The sequence below is a fragment of the Nomia melanderi genome, chromosome 1, assembly GCF_051020985.1.
Source record: "Nomia melanderi isolate GNS246 chromosome 1, iyNomMela1, whole genome shotgun sequence".
In the NCBI taxonomy this organism is placed as follows: domain Eukaryota; kingdom Metazoa; phylum Arthropoda; class Insecta; order Hymenoptera; family Halictidae; genus Nomia; species Nomia melanderi.
The window spans coordinates 22,699,350-22,715,074 of NC_134999.1; the positions used below are offsets into that span (position 1 = coordinate 22,699,350).

Below are 15,725 nucleotides of genomic sequence, written 5' to 3' on the forward strand. Positions count from 1 at the left end.
TTTAACCTGTTCAATTAATTTTAATATCTGAAAATTACACTTAATATAAGTTTATATTAATTATAATATAGATATTTAATATAATTTTTAGATATTAAAATTAGTCGAATAGATTTAAACGAGTCCTTTCTGGTTTCTTCTTTTAATGATTAATAACTTCTTATTAATGTTTCTATTTAATATGAAATATGTCTAATATTGAATTCGACGAAACTAAATATTATTTGTTTATTTTTAACATAAATTAAATATTACTTGTATATTATTAATCATTAATTATGTTGAACCTAGACAGAGAATAAAATGTTTCTTCCATTTCTGACCTTGCATGACCTTGAAGGACACCTTTACACCTAACAAAATAGTATAAATAAAAAAAGATCACGTACACTGTGTTGCACATAAAAACTATACTACTTTTTCCTCCTGAATTTCTTAAAATATTTTTTCTAATATGTTTCTAATACATTCTAGTATATTTTAATATTTTCTAATATTTTTCTAATATTTTCCTAATATAATCAAACATTTTCCTAATATTTTCCGAACATTTTCCTAACATTTTCTAACATTTTCTAATATTTTTCTATTTTCAAACATTTTCTTAACCTTTCCTAACATTCCTTTCCCATTTCCAAGAAAACCACCATCTGCTAATATCACGAACACTCTGTACATTCATCGAATCACTTCAAGAACCTTCGCCACGACTCTCACCAGTTCCTATGGGACAACAGGTTGAAAAACCGAACGAAACGGCCATTGGCGTCGGTTAAACCGGCAAATTAATTGACCGCGAACGCGACCAATTTGTATTAACAGCTCTAATGGGGTTGCAGCTCACCCTGTGAACCGCAATGTAAATCAATGTGCCAAGGGTGATCTCGGCTCTCTCTTCCCTGGCCGAATGAATACCCGGTGGAAGGCCCTAATTCGTTTACGACTTGCAAAACGAGCCTTTTGGGAGCGCGCAACTGGTAGCCAAACAATTTCTCTATCGTTACACACCCCCGTGGCTCGTCCCTGGGGTAACATTGTCGAAATAAAATCGCGTATCGACCCGAGGACTTGAAAACGCGTCCCCGACGGTGGAATCGGCACGCTGTGGGCTGGTGTGCGACTGATGTTGGATCGGGGGAGGTAAAGTGGAGGAGGTTGGGTTGAGATTTTTTGGAGGGAATGTGGCAATGTGATGGAATGGTGTGGGATAGTGTGTGGGAGTGTGTGATTACGGGGTGGGTGAGGATGAATTCAGTTAGTGGAGGTTTTGTGTGATTTTGTGGTTAAGTGGGAAGAATGAAGGAGGTTTGGCTGAGTTTCTTTTGGGGGGAATGTGGGAATGTAATGCGAGAACGTGGGATAGTGTGTGATTTTGTGTGGTTGAATGGGAATGAGGATGTTGGAGAGTTGTGTGGGATTTTGTGTGTTTAAATGAGAAGAATGAAGGAGGTTAGGTTGAATTTTTGGAAGGAATGTGGGAATATGATGAGATGATGTGGGATAGTGTGCGATTTTGTGTGGTTGAATGGGAATGAGGATGTGTAGGAGTTGTGTGGGAGTTTGTTTGTTTAAATATGGAGTTAGATGTTTAACATTGAAATTCCAACAATTTCTCAACATTGACATTTAGACAATCTGTCAATAGTGAAATTCCAAAAATCCTTCAACGTTGAAATTCCAGCAATTCTTCAACATTGAAATTCCAAGGAAAAATCAATTCATTTTTCCCTTTATTTAAAATTGTTCAAAAGGACCATTAGCCCTCCCAAATTTCTCAACATTGAAATTTCGACAATTTCTCAACATTGAAATTCCGACAATATCTGAACATTTAATTCCGACAGTCTCTCAACATTGAAATTACAGCAATTCTTCATCATTAAAATTCCAACAATTGCTCAATTCTAATTCCAAGAATTCCTCAACATTGATAGTCAGACAATCTGTCAACAGTGAAATTCAAACAATTCCTCATCATTGAAGTTTCAACAATTCCCCAACACTGATATTCAGAAAATCTATCACTAGTGAAATTCCAATTCCTCAACACTGAAATCCCAGACAAAAAACAATTCATTGAACAACGTTCCCCACACGTTCATCAATCTCAATTATATTTCTAGTTACTTAAAACTGCACAAATGGACCTTGAGCCCCTCCAAACGTCTAAACATTGAAATTCCGACAATTTCTCAACATTGACATTCAGACAACCTGTCAACAGTGAAATTCCAAAAACTCCTGAACATTGACATTCAGACAACCTGCCAACATTGAAATTCCAGCAATTCCTCAACAATGAATTTCCAACAATTCCTGACATTCAGACAATTCCTCAACATTGAAATTCCAACGATTCCTTAACATTGAAATTCCAACACTTCCTCAACATTGACATTCAAACAATCTGAAGCCAGTGAAATTCCAAAAACTTCTGAACATCGATATTCAGACAATTCCTTAACATTGAAATTCCAGCAATTCCTCAACATTGAAATTCTAGTAATTCCTCGACGTTGAAATTCAGACAATCTCTCGATACTAAAATTCCAACAATTCCTCAACATTAAAATTTCAACAATTTCTCAATACTAAAATTCCATCAATTCCTCAACATTAAAATTTCAACAATTTCTCAATACTAAAATTCCATCAATTCCTCAACATTAAAATTTCAACAATTTCTCAAGACTGAAATCCCAAACAAAAAACAATTCATTCCACATCGTTCCCTACTTATTCATCAATCCCAAACACATTTCTACTTACTTAAAACTGTCCGAATAGACCTTTAGCCCGCCAAATCAGCCGAATAACCCACTGCGCGCCGAGGACGCTCCCGGAATCGCTAATTGTCGAGTTGTCATTGAACGAGGGGGTCACTTGCGAAACAGCCGATTTTATGGGGAATTTAGCCTGCACGCTGTATCGAGACGGCAGGGGGCGGCAAGGGGAGAGGCGTAAGAGTAACGCGTTTAGCTTGACCGACTCGTCTCATCGATCAAAAGGCGAAGTGATCATTGAAAATCGCGTCAGGCGCGGCCAAGTAGCAAACGACGTGTTTCTCCTCCGAGATCGAGGAACTGTCATTCATCGCGTTGTTAATTAACACGCTCGCTACCAGCAGTTATTTCGGTGGTCTCTTCGATTATGTAATATTTTCTTCGATACAGTGATTTTTTGGAAAGAAAATATTGGAGAAATGAAAGTGAAACGAGTCATTGAGTTTCGAATTTTTGAGAATAATATCTGGATTTATTTGATTTTCATTAATTTTATTTTGATATAGGATTAATTTCATTTTGATTAATTTCATTTTGATATAGGATTTATTTGATTTTGATTAATTTCATTTTGATATAGGATTAATTTAGTTTTGATTAATTTCATTTTGATATAGGATTAATTTCATTTTGATTACGTAAAATATAGTTTGGGCTGTCAGAATTATGTGATGATTTAGAGGAATATTATATATTAATGTTGGATGCAAGATATATTTCTATATTTCAATAAAATATATGTGATATAATATTGTTATAATAATATATTATGTTATAGGGAGAAGCAACAAATATCGACTATTCACACACACACACACACACACATACATATACATGGAGTACAATATAATATAACGATATTCTAATAATATAATACAGTGTGATACATTATATTATTATTATTATATTATTGTATATTAATATTATTATAATAATATAATACAATATTATATTATATATCTGTGTGGGAATAGTCGATTTTTAGAGCTTCTCCATACAGTATAATGTATTATGATATAGTATAATACAATATATCATTATAATAATATTATATTACAGTATATTATATTATATTATACGTTTATGTGTGAATAATCGATTATTGTAGCTCCTTCATACAATATAATATATTATAATATGATACAGTCTAATATAATATATTATTATAATATAATATAGTATAACAGAATGTATTATTTTAATAATATAATATAATATTATATAATATAATATAATATTATATTATATTATATGTTTGGTTGTGAATAGTCGATTTTTCGAACTTCTCCATTTAATATAATACAATATATCATTATAATAATATTATATTATATTATGTGTTTGTGTATGAATAGTCGATGTTTTGAACTTCTCCATACAATATCATATATTATAATATAATACAGTCTAATATAGTATATAATTATATTATATTATATATCTGTGCGTGAATAATAATATAATACAATATTGTATAATATAGTCTGATATAATATATTATTATAATATAATATAGTATAATACAAATATATCATTCTAATAATATTATATTATATTATATTATATTATATATTATATATTATATATTATATATTATATATTATATATTATATTAAATTATATCATACATCTATCCATAATAATCCAATTTTTACATATCCTTCTCCACATCCTTCCACACACCTCTCCCACTATCCAAACTCCGCACTATCCAACAAAACCTATCTCTATCCGCCCCACGGGAATGATCGATATAACATAATAAACGAGAACAACGCAACATTCCCTGGTCCCAGCGGATTCCCCATGGGGATCTGATTGCAAACGAATGCGGCAGGGTTACAGTCTCCCTTCATAGACGATTAATCCAGTTTACGCGCAGACGTTGCCACGGTATGGGGTTCCTGTAAGCCGAGAATCCGCACAAACGTCCCTCCCGCGCTTAAATATATTCAATTACGAAGCTCCGGGCTGCCTCGCAGCTTTCTCGCCGGGTTCCCTCCTTTTTTCTCGCGCGTTTTTGCACCGCGGTTCGTCGCTTTCCGCCGCACCTTTCGTTCCGCGGGTTTTTCTTCTTCTCGCGTGACGCCATCTTGTCGGGGAACTTAGTTTATCTTGCGAGCGTTCTGGTGATCGAGTATCTTGCTTTGGGAGAGAGTGAGGTCTGTTTTCGTGGGAGTTTTGTTTATTTGATTTTGAGCGAGGGTTATTATTGATTTGTTTGATTTGGGTTTGAGTGGAGGTTGTTTCTGTTTTGTTTGATTTGATTTTGGTTTAAGATTAATTATTCCTGCTTTGTTTATTTAATTTCGATTTAATATTAAGTATTTCTGTTTTGTTTATTTGAATTTGATTGAAGATTATTTCTGTTTTGTTTGATTTGATTTCAATTGAAGATTAATTATTCCTGTTTTGTTCATTCGATTTTGATTGAAGATTAATTGTTCCTGTTTCGTTTGATTTGTTTGATTTAAAATAAGTATAGAAATTTTCTGTTTCTTTGTAGGTAGTGTGTATTTGTTTATGCGAGTTTCTTTTATATGGAATGTATTTGTCGTGATAAAATAAAATTCAGATTAATAATTTGTCAGTAGTAGAATAAGTGCTTTTTAAATTTTATTAAATGAAAGCAAATTACAGAAAATCTGAAGAAATCTTCTAATTTTCCTACAAAATTATGAACAACCCGAATTCCTCGTTAATTATAGCATTACCAATTCTTCAGACAATTGCTCAACATTGACATTCAGACAATCTGCCAACAGCAAAATTCTAACAATTCCAACAAGTCCTCAGTATTGACATTCAGACAACTTATCAACACTGAAATTCCAACAATTTCTTAACATTTATATTCAGACAATCGATCAACATTAAAATTTCAACAATTCCTCAACATTGACGTTCAGACAATTTGTCAACAGCAAAATTCCAACAATTCCTCAATTACTGACATTCAGACAACTTCTCAACATTGAAATTCCTCAACATCCATAACAATCTAGACCATTACATAATTACATTAACTCTGCCAGCTTTATCCAATACAGATCCTATGTTTTCCTCTGTATTACCAAAATCCACCATCGTCAACGTATCAATCCCATCATCTCATCATTCTCCCAAAGTTAAACTCACCCTTTCCAGCCAAAGGGCAACAAAGAAAACCACGCGAAGAGCCAAGAATTAAATCGGGAACACAAGGAGGCTGATCAGAAAATAAAAAAAATAAGGTAGGAGGGAGTCGAGAGTTTATTTTGAGGGAATTATTTTGGAGGGAATGTGGAAATTTAATATAATAATGTAGACTAGTATATAATTACAGGAAGTCTCCCAACTTTCTTTCAACTCAATATAAATCCTCTATTTTCCTCTTTAACAAAAATCCACCATAGCTATCAAGCCCATCATTCTCCCAAAACTAAACTCCAACCAAAGAACAACGAAGAAAACCTTGCAAAGAGCCAAGAATTATATTGGGAACACTAGGAGGCTGACCAAAAAATAAAAAAAATAGAAAAAAAAGAAAAAAGGAAAAATAATGAAGGAGAGTGTCGAGAAGTTATTTTGATATTTTTTTAGGGTAGATTTCCTTCTATTACCACAATCCACCATACCCAACCTACCAAAACCATCACTCTCCTAACACTAAAGTCCAACCAAAGAGCAACGAAGAAAACCACGCGAGGAATAAAGTCATCGACATAAGGAGGGGGATCGGAAACTAAAAAAAGAAAAAAAAGAGAAAGAGAGAACCTAGAAGAGAGGAAGAGAGAGAGTCGAGCCTGCAGGCTGCAGCAAAGGTATTGGAGCGGCGGCCACCGGCAAAGCGAGGGCTGAAGGGAGACAGACAGGCATCTCGCCCTTCTTTTGTCCCTGGGCCGAGGCCCGATATTGAAATGGAGTCGTTTGAGTGTGACTAATTTGCTTTACCCGGGCCACCCCGCCCAACCCCCGGCAACCACTCCCCGCGCGGCCCTGACTCCTCTGCGTCTCCCCCTCGCGCTCTCTCTTTCTCTCTTTGTCGAGCAGTTAGTCTCTGTTACGTCGCCCTTCGACATTGCCACATTCCGCGAGTCACGACTGGGCTAAACTTTGCGCGGATTTTATGGGAAATCTTTGTGACGGATCGGGTTTTGGGGGGTAGAGGGTGTAGGGTGGGTTGGGGGTTGGGGGTTCTTGGGGATTTTTGTGATGAGGATTGAGTGGAGAGGATTTCAGTAAAATGATAAATATCAACTGAGAAATTCAAAGTAACAAACTGATTCAAAATTCATTGACAAATTCAGCGAGACAACAATTTTTAAGAGGTTTTGAATTGGTATGAATTTTTGTGAAGGAGGATTGATTGGAGGAGAGGAATCCACTAAAATGATAAACTATCAACTAAGAAATTCAAAGTACCAAATAGATTCAAAGTTCATTGGCAAATTCATTGAAAGAATAGTATGTTTGGTTGTTGTTGAGGTAATGCGTTTTGGGAGGTTTTCGGTGCGCGTGAATTTTTGTGATGGAGGGTTAATGAGTTTTGGGAGGTTTTGGGTGGTTGTGAATTTTTGTGATGAGGGTTAATGAGTTTTGGGAGGTTTTGGATGGTTGTGAATTTTTGTGATGAGGGTTGATGAGTTTTGGGAGAATTTGGATTGGTATGAATTTTTGTGATGGAGGATTGATGAGTTTTGGAAGGATTTGGGTGGTTGTGAAATTTTGCGATGGAAGATTGATTGGGGTTGATGAATGTAATAGATATTTTGTGATGGAGGATAGATTGGAGTAGATAAATGTAACAGATATGGGAATGTACATAAGTACTTTGGTTATTGTTCAATTTATGAGTTTTGAGAGGTTTTGGGTGGTTGTGAAATTTTGTGATGGAAGATTGATTGGAGTAGATGTATGCAGTAGATATGTGACTATACATAAGTAGTTTGGTTATTATTAAATTGATGAGTTTTGGGAGGTTTTGTGTGGTTGTGAATTTTTGTGATGAGGATTGATTGGAGTAGACGAATGTAATAGATATTTTGTGACGGAGAATTGATTGGAGTAGATGAATGTAATAGATACTTCGTGATGAAGGATGGAGGACATTTTTTGACGAGACAAAGACGATATTCTTTGAAACTAAGTCAATACCAAGTACATAAAAACTTTGTAGAAGTTTTAGGAAGAGGAATTAATGTGGAAATATTTATAAAGAAATATTACTGTATTTAAAATAAAAACTACAAGAAATACATCTTTTAATAAAATCTACCTTTATCCTTCACTCCCAAAATCACAAGAAACTTCTTCTAATAAAATTTACCTTCAATTTCTAATTAAAATTCACAAGAAATTTGTCTGTAATCTCTACTGTAAAGATCACAAGAAATTTCTCTGTAACCTCTAATATAAAAATCACAAGAAATATCTCTGGAACCTTTAATTTAAAAATCACAAGGAATATCTCTGTAATCTCTAATATAAAAATCACAAGAAATTTCTCTGGAATTTCTAATATAAAAATCACCAGAAATTTCTCTGTAATCTCTAATGTAAAAATCACAAGAAATTCCACTGTAACCTCTAATGTAAAAATCACAAGAAATTCCTCTGGAATCTTCAATTTAAAAATCACAAGAAATTTCTCTGTAATCTTCAATTTAAGTATCACAAGAAATTCCTTTATAATCTTCAGTTTAAAAATCAGAATAAATTTTTCTGTAGTTTGTAATGTAAAAATCACAAGAAATTTCTCCTTAACTTCTACTTCACAAGTCACAAATATTCGAAGCAAAAAATTCGAAACGCTAGACTTCCAAGGGTAGCCTCGCACGCAACTAGAGGTCGTCTAAAATTTCTAAGACACTTATTAGCATTCCACGGCTGGTCATCTGAATCAGCGAGAATTTATCATCCTTTGTCCGTGGCCGATTCTCCTCGGTCGACGGCCGACGACCGATTACGTCGGTCCTATTCGATCGGTGATCGCGACTCTCCGTCGATTATGCGAGGATTACGTCAATTTAATTTTAACTCGGATGAAAATGGGAGCGAGTGCGCACGTATGCATGCGATTTTAATTGATTCGCCGCACGCGCCGGGCATGACTATGATTTTCGAGCTAATCAATTCAACAGAGGACTCGAATTCATCGCCGCTCGAGAAAAAGAAACGAACGACGGACGCCGCGGACGCGGTAATGTCAGGGTCGAGCGTGTCACGCTCTTTCGAAATCAGATGGATTGTTCGTGGGGGTTGAATCGACGGGAATTAAGGTATTTTGGGATTTTAAGAGATTTTTTGGAATTGATTGGGTTTTTGTCGGTGCTGAAATTAACGGGGAATTGGGGTTGTTTGGAAAATTGGAAGGTTTTTGGTAGTTTGTGTTGAAATCAGAATATTTATTGGAATTTTGTATGAAAATTAGAAAGTTTCTTGAGATTTTGTATGAAAATTGAAAGGTTTTTTGAGATTTCAAGGGATTTTTTGGAATTGCTTGGATTTTTGTTGGTGTTGGAATTAACGACGAATTAACGAGGAATTGGGTTTGTTTGGAAAATTATGTTTCTTGACATTTTAAGGGATTGTTTAGAGTTGTTTGGATTATTGTTGATGTTGAAATTAACGAGGAATTGGGATGGTTGGGAAATAAGGTTTCTTGAGATTTCGAGGGATTTTTTGGAACTGTTTTGATTAATATTGATGCTGAATTAACGAGGAATTGGGGTTGTTTCGAGTTTTGTAGGGAAATTGGAATGTACAGGTTATGTAACTATTATAACGGTTATCTTGATTTCTTTGACAAACGGAATTAAGCCACTTTCAAAATAAAATTTAAACTTGCATATAACAGTTCAAATTCATCGACAAATTATCAAATAATAAATTCAAGCTATCGAACAGATTCAATGTTCATAAAAAAATACACTAATATGTCAGTCAAATGAAAAATTTAAACTAGAATTTGACTATTGAGATTCATCGACATATTCAAAGTAGCATATAACTGTTTAAATTTATCGACAAATCCACTAAAACAACAAATTATCAACTAACAAATTCAAACTACCAAACATCTCCAACGTCCATCAACAAATCCACTAAAACCAGAGTAAATCAACAAATCCAAATCCTCAAATAACTGTACAAATTCATCAACAAATTCAAACTATCATATAACAGTTCAAATCCATCGACAAATTATCAAATAATAAATTCAGACTATCGAACAGATTCAACGTTTATCGACCAATGCACTAATATGTCAGTCAAATGACAAATTTAAACTTGCATATAATTGTTGAAATTTATCAACAAACTGAAACTACCATATCACTGTCCAAATTCATCAATAAATTCAAATTATCATACAAAATTTCAAGTTCATCAATAAATTCAAATTATCATACAAAATTTCAAGTTCATCAAAAAATCCACTAAAAGAACAGTAAAACAAGAAATTCAAATTCTCAAATAACTGTACATATTCATCGACAATTTCAAACTATTATATAACTATTCAAATTCATCAACAAATCCACTAAAACGACAAACTATCGACTAAAAAATTCAAACTACCAAACATCTTCAACGTGTATCAACAAATCCACCCAAATAACAGTAAATCAACAAATCCAATTCCTCAAATAACCGTTCATATCCATCGACAGGTCCACTAAAACGGCGAAAACGTCGAGCGCGCGAGACGCGAGGTGTCGAAAACTGTTTTCCACTCTAGAATGCGTGCGGAGCACCGAAAAAAAGCGAAGGTAAAACGCCACCGGATGATGAGCCAACAGTGATCGGGGACTCATCGGTCTTTTAGGAGGTCAATGTCACCCGACGGCCGGCGCGGGTCTCCTTAAAGATGCAGAACGCATCCGAGACTCTGTCTGCGCGTATATAATCCGCCGGCGGTGCCATTGGGCATCAGTCGACTCGAAAAGTCAAAGCGTATAGCTAACTACAACTACAATGAAGGTAGATTATCGTTTTATATCGAGAATCATAATTTAAAATTATTAGTATTAATTAATTTGTTTGTGTCGTTTAATTTGTTGTTTTGTGGGTTTTTTGAGTGTAATTTGAAAAGTCGAAGCATGTAGCTAACTATAATGAAGATTGTCGTACTATATGATCATAATTAGCAATTATTAGGATTAATAAATTTATTGTTTTGTGATTTAGTTGAGTGTAATACGAAAAGTCGAAGTTAAGTACAACTATAATGAAGGTAGACTATCGTACTGTAAGATTGACGATTATAATTTACAATTATTAGTAGTAATTAATTTGTTGTTTTTTTTTAGTATAATTGGTGGAAGTTGGTTATTTGGAAATTAGAGGAAATTTTTCTCGCACCAGTTGCCTTATGATAATTGTGATGGGGATTTTAAAGAGAATTTGATAAATTTATGTGTCATTTAATAATTTGTGGTATGAATTAAGTATAACTTGTTTATTGTTAATTTTTAACTTTCGAGGATGAGGTAGCTATAAAAATGTTGAATTAGGGTAAATAGAAACGACTGTCAAACGATAAATTTGAACTAGCAACAACTAATCAGATTCATCGACAAATATACTAAGATGACAGTTGGACGATACATTCAGTAAGACGACAGTGAAACGACAAATTCAAATTATTAAACAACTGTTCAGATCCATCAACAAATCCACTGAGACCACAGTCGAGTAACCAATTCACTAAGACGACAGTGAAACAAAAATTTCAACCTACCAAGCAAACCCACATTCCTCAACACATCACCAAGACGACCCATGAACACCAAATCTCTGCTACCAAGCAAACCCACATCTCAACAAATCACTATACGACCCTCAAACACCAACTTCAACCCACAATCAAACTCAACATTCCTCAACAAATCTCTAACTCAACCTCAAACACCAACTTGAACCCATAATCAAACCCAACTTCAACAAATCCCCAGATGCCCTCAAACCCACCAACCCCCAACCAGACTCAATCTACCAACCAAACCCTAACCATCAACATTCCCACAGTTCATCATCGCCCTCGCCCTCCTCGCCGTGGTAGTCGCCGAGCCGCCCAGGTACCGCCAGCCGCAGAGACAGTACTACTTCGCCAGACAACAGGAGGAGACCACCACCGTAGCTGATGCGCCCTACGCGCCGTCCAACTGGAGGCCAGCTGGACCAGCCTTCAACCTGCCCCAGAGGAGTCCGCAGGCAGCGAGACAGTACGGAGCACCAGCAGCTCCTCAGAATCAATATGGAGCCCCAGCAGCTCCTCAGAATCAGTATGGAGCCCCAGCAGCTCCTCAGAATCAGTATGGAGCCCCAGCAGCTCCTCAGCAGCAGTATGGAGCCCCAGCAGCTCCTCAGAGGCAATATGGGGCGCCATCTCAGCCCCAGGGACAGTATGGAGCACCAACCGTGCCTCAGCAGCAGTATGGCCCCCCGCAGGAGGCCACCACCACTGAGGTGCCCAATACCACCGAGGAGGAGGACGCTACCACTGTTGCCAGTGTCACTGAGTCTGAGGTGAGTTGGGTTTTATGGGGGTTGTGGGTGATTGCTGGGGAATGAGGGTGACTGCTGGGAAATGAGGATGGGAGTTTTGACAATTTGCATTGGGTAATTTTTAGTTAGTAGAGTTGTCGTGAGGAAATTTTTTTATAATAGTCATTGTTATTATTTTTTTATGTTTGTTTCTGTTTGTGGTAATTGATAGTTGTTGATGATTTCATTTATGAGAGAATTACTTGGAAACTATTTAATGTATTGAAATTTTTATTGGAATGTAGTTTCAGGCAATCGTTAGTTATCGTATTTTTAATAGTATTAGTAAATGACAACAAAATTTTTAATGAGGTATAATTCTATTCAGTACTAGTGCGATGTTAAAGTTTCTTATTTTTCACTTTTATCAATTGGAAGTACTGCTAATTGATTAGCGAGGTTTTTCTGATTAAAATGAGCCCAAACACGGCGTATTTTGGAACACGTTTGCATATTTCGAAAAATAACATAACCTATTTTTTTTGGAAAATTGTGATTTAAAGTATGTAATATTTGGGCTCATTTCAATCAACAGAATCTCACAGACACCTTGGCAAAAATTTCAGTTCAAAGAAATCCCTCACAAAAGGTTTCATAATTGCTTTTATATAATACATTATAATATTATTATTATTATTAAATCGAGACGTGGAAATATTGAAAGTATGTCATGTTTGGGCTCGTTTCAATCAGAAAAATCTCCCAAACACCTTAGTAAAAATTCCCTCCACAAAACAGTCTGATAATTGCATTAACATTACTATTGTTGTAACTCATCCCACAGACAGGATACCAATCGCGCGAGTAACGTACAACGGAATTCCGACTCGCGTCTCCTCTCGTTTTCGTTCCTCTTGTTTCCCCGTTCTTATTTGGTGGTCTTAACGACATTAGTATTCATGTCTCCGTTTACTTTCGATCACTGTGCAGGCACGCGTGCGCCCCAACCGAATTCGAAGCCGGCGTGACACAATCTGTAACGCAGTCAGCCGTGGCTCGAGTATCGGGGCCGTTCACGAGGCTCGTGATCTTTTTTCGAGCGGTTTTAAAAATCGAGCGATCACTTAATTGCTCCCTTTCTTCTACCACCGATCTCGTCCCTTTTCTTCCGCGGGGCTAATTAAGTTCTTTCTTTCCGTTCATCTATTCAATCCTCATCAGTGACGCGAAAGATTGTGATCTAACGACGATTATGGATTATATCTGCCGATCAGATTTTCAGGTGGCTTTGTGTTGCCTGTCGCGTAGATCTTTTCTTTGATACTGGAACTACCGAGCGTTTAATACGATTAACGTGTAATTACTACGAAAATTGGAATAATTGGTTATTTTCAGTTTTTGATGACTTTTTTTGATTTATCGATTTATTGATTTATTTATTTTTAAGATTATTTTGAGTATTCTGTGTTTTTAACACATTTGCATCAGTAATACTTATTATTATTAATTATTATTATTATTATTATTATTAATTATCATCATCATCATCATCATCATCATCATCATCATCATCATCATCATTGTTATTATTATTATTATTATTAATTATTAAACCATATTAAAATTTTTAAAGAAACTGATTTGGAAATACTTGAATTGCTATATAAAAGAATTGAAAGTTTAATGACTATCAGATGGGTCAAAATGAGATAGTTGATTTGTTTTTTTGTAGTTATTGCAAAGGCACAGATGTTTTTTTGAGAAATTATTAAGGAGGCTGATTTTGTAATCCTGAAATTGATGTATACGAGAATTGAGATCGTTTAAATTTTTTCAATTCTTAGTCCCTGCAGTAAAATTTAAGCGAGTAGAAGCACAGGGAGAAGATATTTCCTTCCAACTGACTCGAGTATAGCCTGAGAAACGCAGAGAATCGATATAGTGAGTAGAAGTGGGATAGATAGTCGGTTGAGTATAAATATGAAATGAAAAAATTTCAATTGGTAATTTTAACGATACGTTTCCAAATATAGTGACAGTGAGTTGCTGAGATCGTGCTGATTAAAATGAGTCCAAACACGATGGAAATCGGACTAGATTTACGGAATTGATGCAATTAACGAAATTAAAGGCTAGTTTCCATGAACTCGAGAAACTAGTCCGATTCCTATCATGTTTGGGCTCATTTTAATCGGAAGAATCTCAACATTCCATTGGTACCATGATTGAGAAGGTTAAATATGTAACCAAGAAAATTTCAATTGCAGTAATTTTAATCATACCTTCTCAAATACAGCAGCAGTGAATTTCTGAGATCGTGCTAATTGAAATGAGTCCAAATCCGACACGAATCGGACTAGATTTACAATATTGTTGCAATTAACGTAACTAAAGGCTAGTTTCCATGAAATCCATGAAACTTATCCGATCCCTATCGTGTTTGTACTCATTTTAATCAGGACGATCTCTGCAATCCATTGGTACCATTATTGAGAATGTCTTGATAGGTCTCGATGATTACGAATCACGCAATGAAGATGATCATGCTTTATCCACTCGAGGCTCTACACACTTCAAACCCCTTCCTCAAAAGATTAATTTTCCTCATTAAACCAGTCCACTGTACACAATCTCAAAAATAACAGCTAACAATTTCTCTCCCCAGTCCGAGCCCGTAAACTCCGTCAACGAGCTCGAGGACGAAGAGGTGGACGAGCAACAGCCCCAGCAGTCCGGCGAGTACTACATCGCGCTGCCTGACGGCCGCCTGCAACGCGTGCAGTACGTCAGCCGCCAAGACGTCGAGGCGATGAAGTACTTCGCGAAGATCCGCGCCGAGAACGTGGAGCCTCTCCGCGGACCGATCTACGCGTACGCGCCGCTGCAGAAGCTACAGATAGTGCCCGCCAGTCTGCAAGTGTCCGTCGCGCCCGTCGCGCCGATCGCGGCCGCCCCCGTCGTCGAGTCGAAACCGCAAAAACTCGAGATCAAACCGGTCGCCGCCCAAGTGCAGTACCAATACGACAACCCGGCCAGCGTGATCCCGTTAGCCGCCGCCAACCCGGTCAGCTCCTCTTACACTACCTACACTACCAATTACCAGGTGCCAGCCGGCGAGTCTAGATACATTCTCTCTGTACAGTAGAGATTCGAAGGTGATAGAGGCTGGCTTGGTGCGGGGTTTTGCGGTTTTCGTGTGGGGTGGCTGGAAAGAAGGCGTCCGGTGGTTTGGAGATGTTTGATGATGTGTGACGATGTTTGAGAATTGTTTGAACTGTTTGATAAGGTTTGAGAACGGTTTGAATAGTTTGAAAATGTTTTGAAGTATGTTTGAACTGTTTGACAATGTTTGAAAATAAGTTTGAATTGTTTAAAAACGCTATAAAACAGTTTGAACAATTTTAAAACGTTTTGCAATAAGTTTGAATTGTTTGACAATGTTTTAAAATAAGTTCGAATTATTTGACAATG

At 36.1% G+C, this 15,725-nt stretch overlaps 2 protein-coding genes across 3 annotated transcripts in view; one reads left to right on the forward strand and one right to left on the reverse strand.

The window, feature by feature from the left end:
* The window catches only part of LOC116433267 (paired box protein Pax-6), a 161,278-nt gene that overhangs the window by 27,603 nt on the left and 117,950 nt on the right, over positions 1-15,725 (reverse strand). The window lies entirely within an intron of this gene.
* Positions 1,180-15,399, forward strand: LOC116433264 (uncharacterized). Its single transcript, XM_076372906.1, is given in 4 exon segments — positions 1,180-1,210; positions 10,594-10,748; positions 11,796-12,296; positions 14,920-15,399. Coding segments are annotated over 4 exon segments (1,167 nt in total).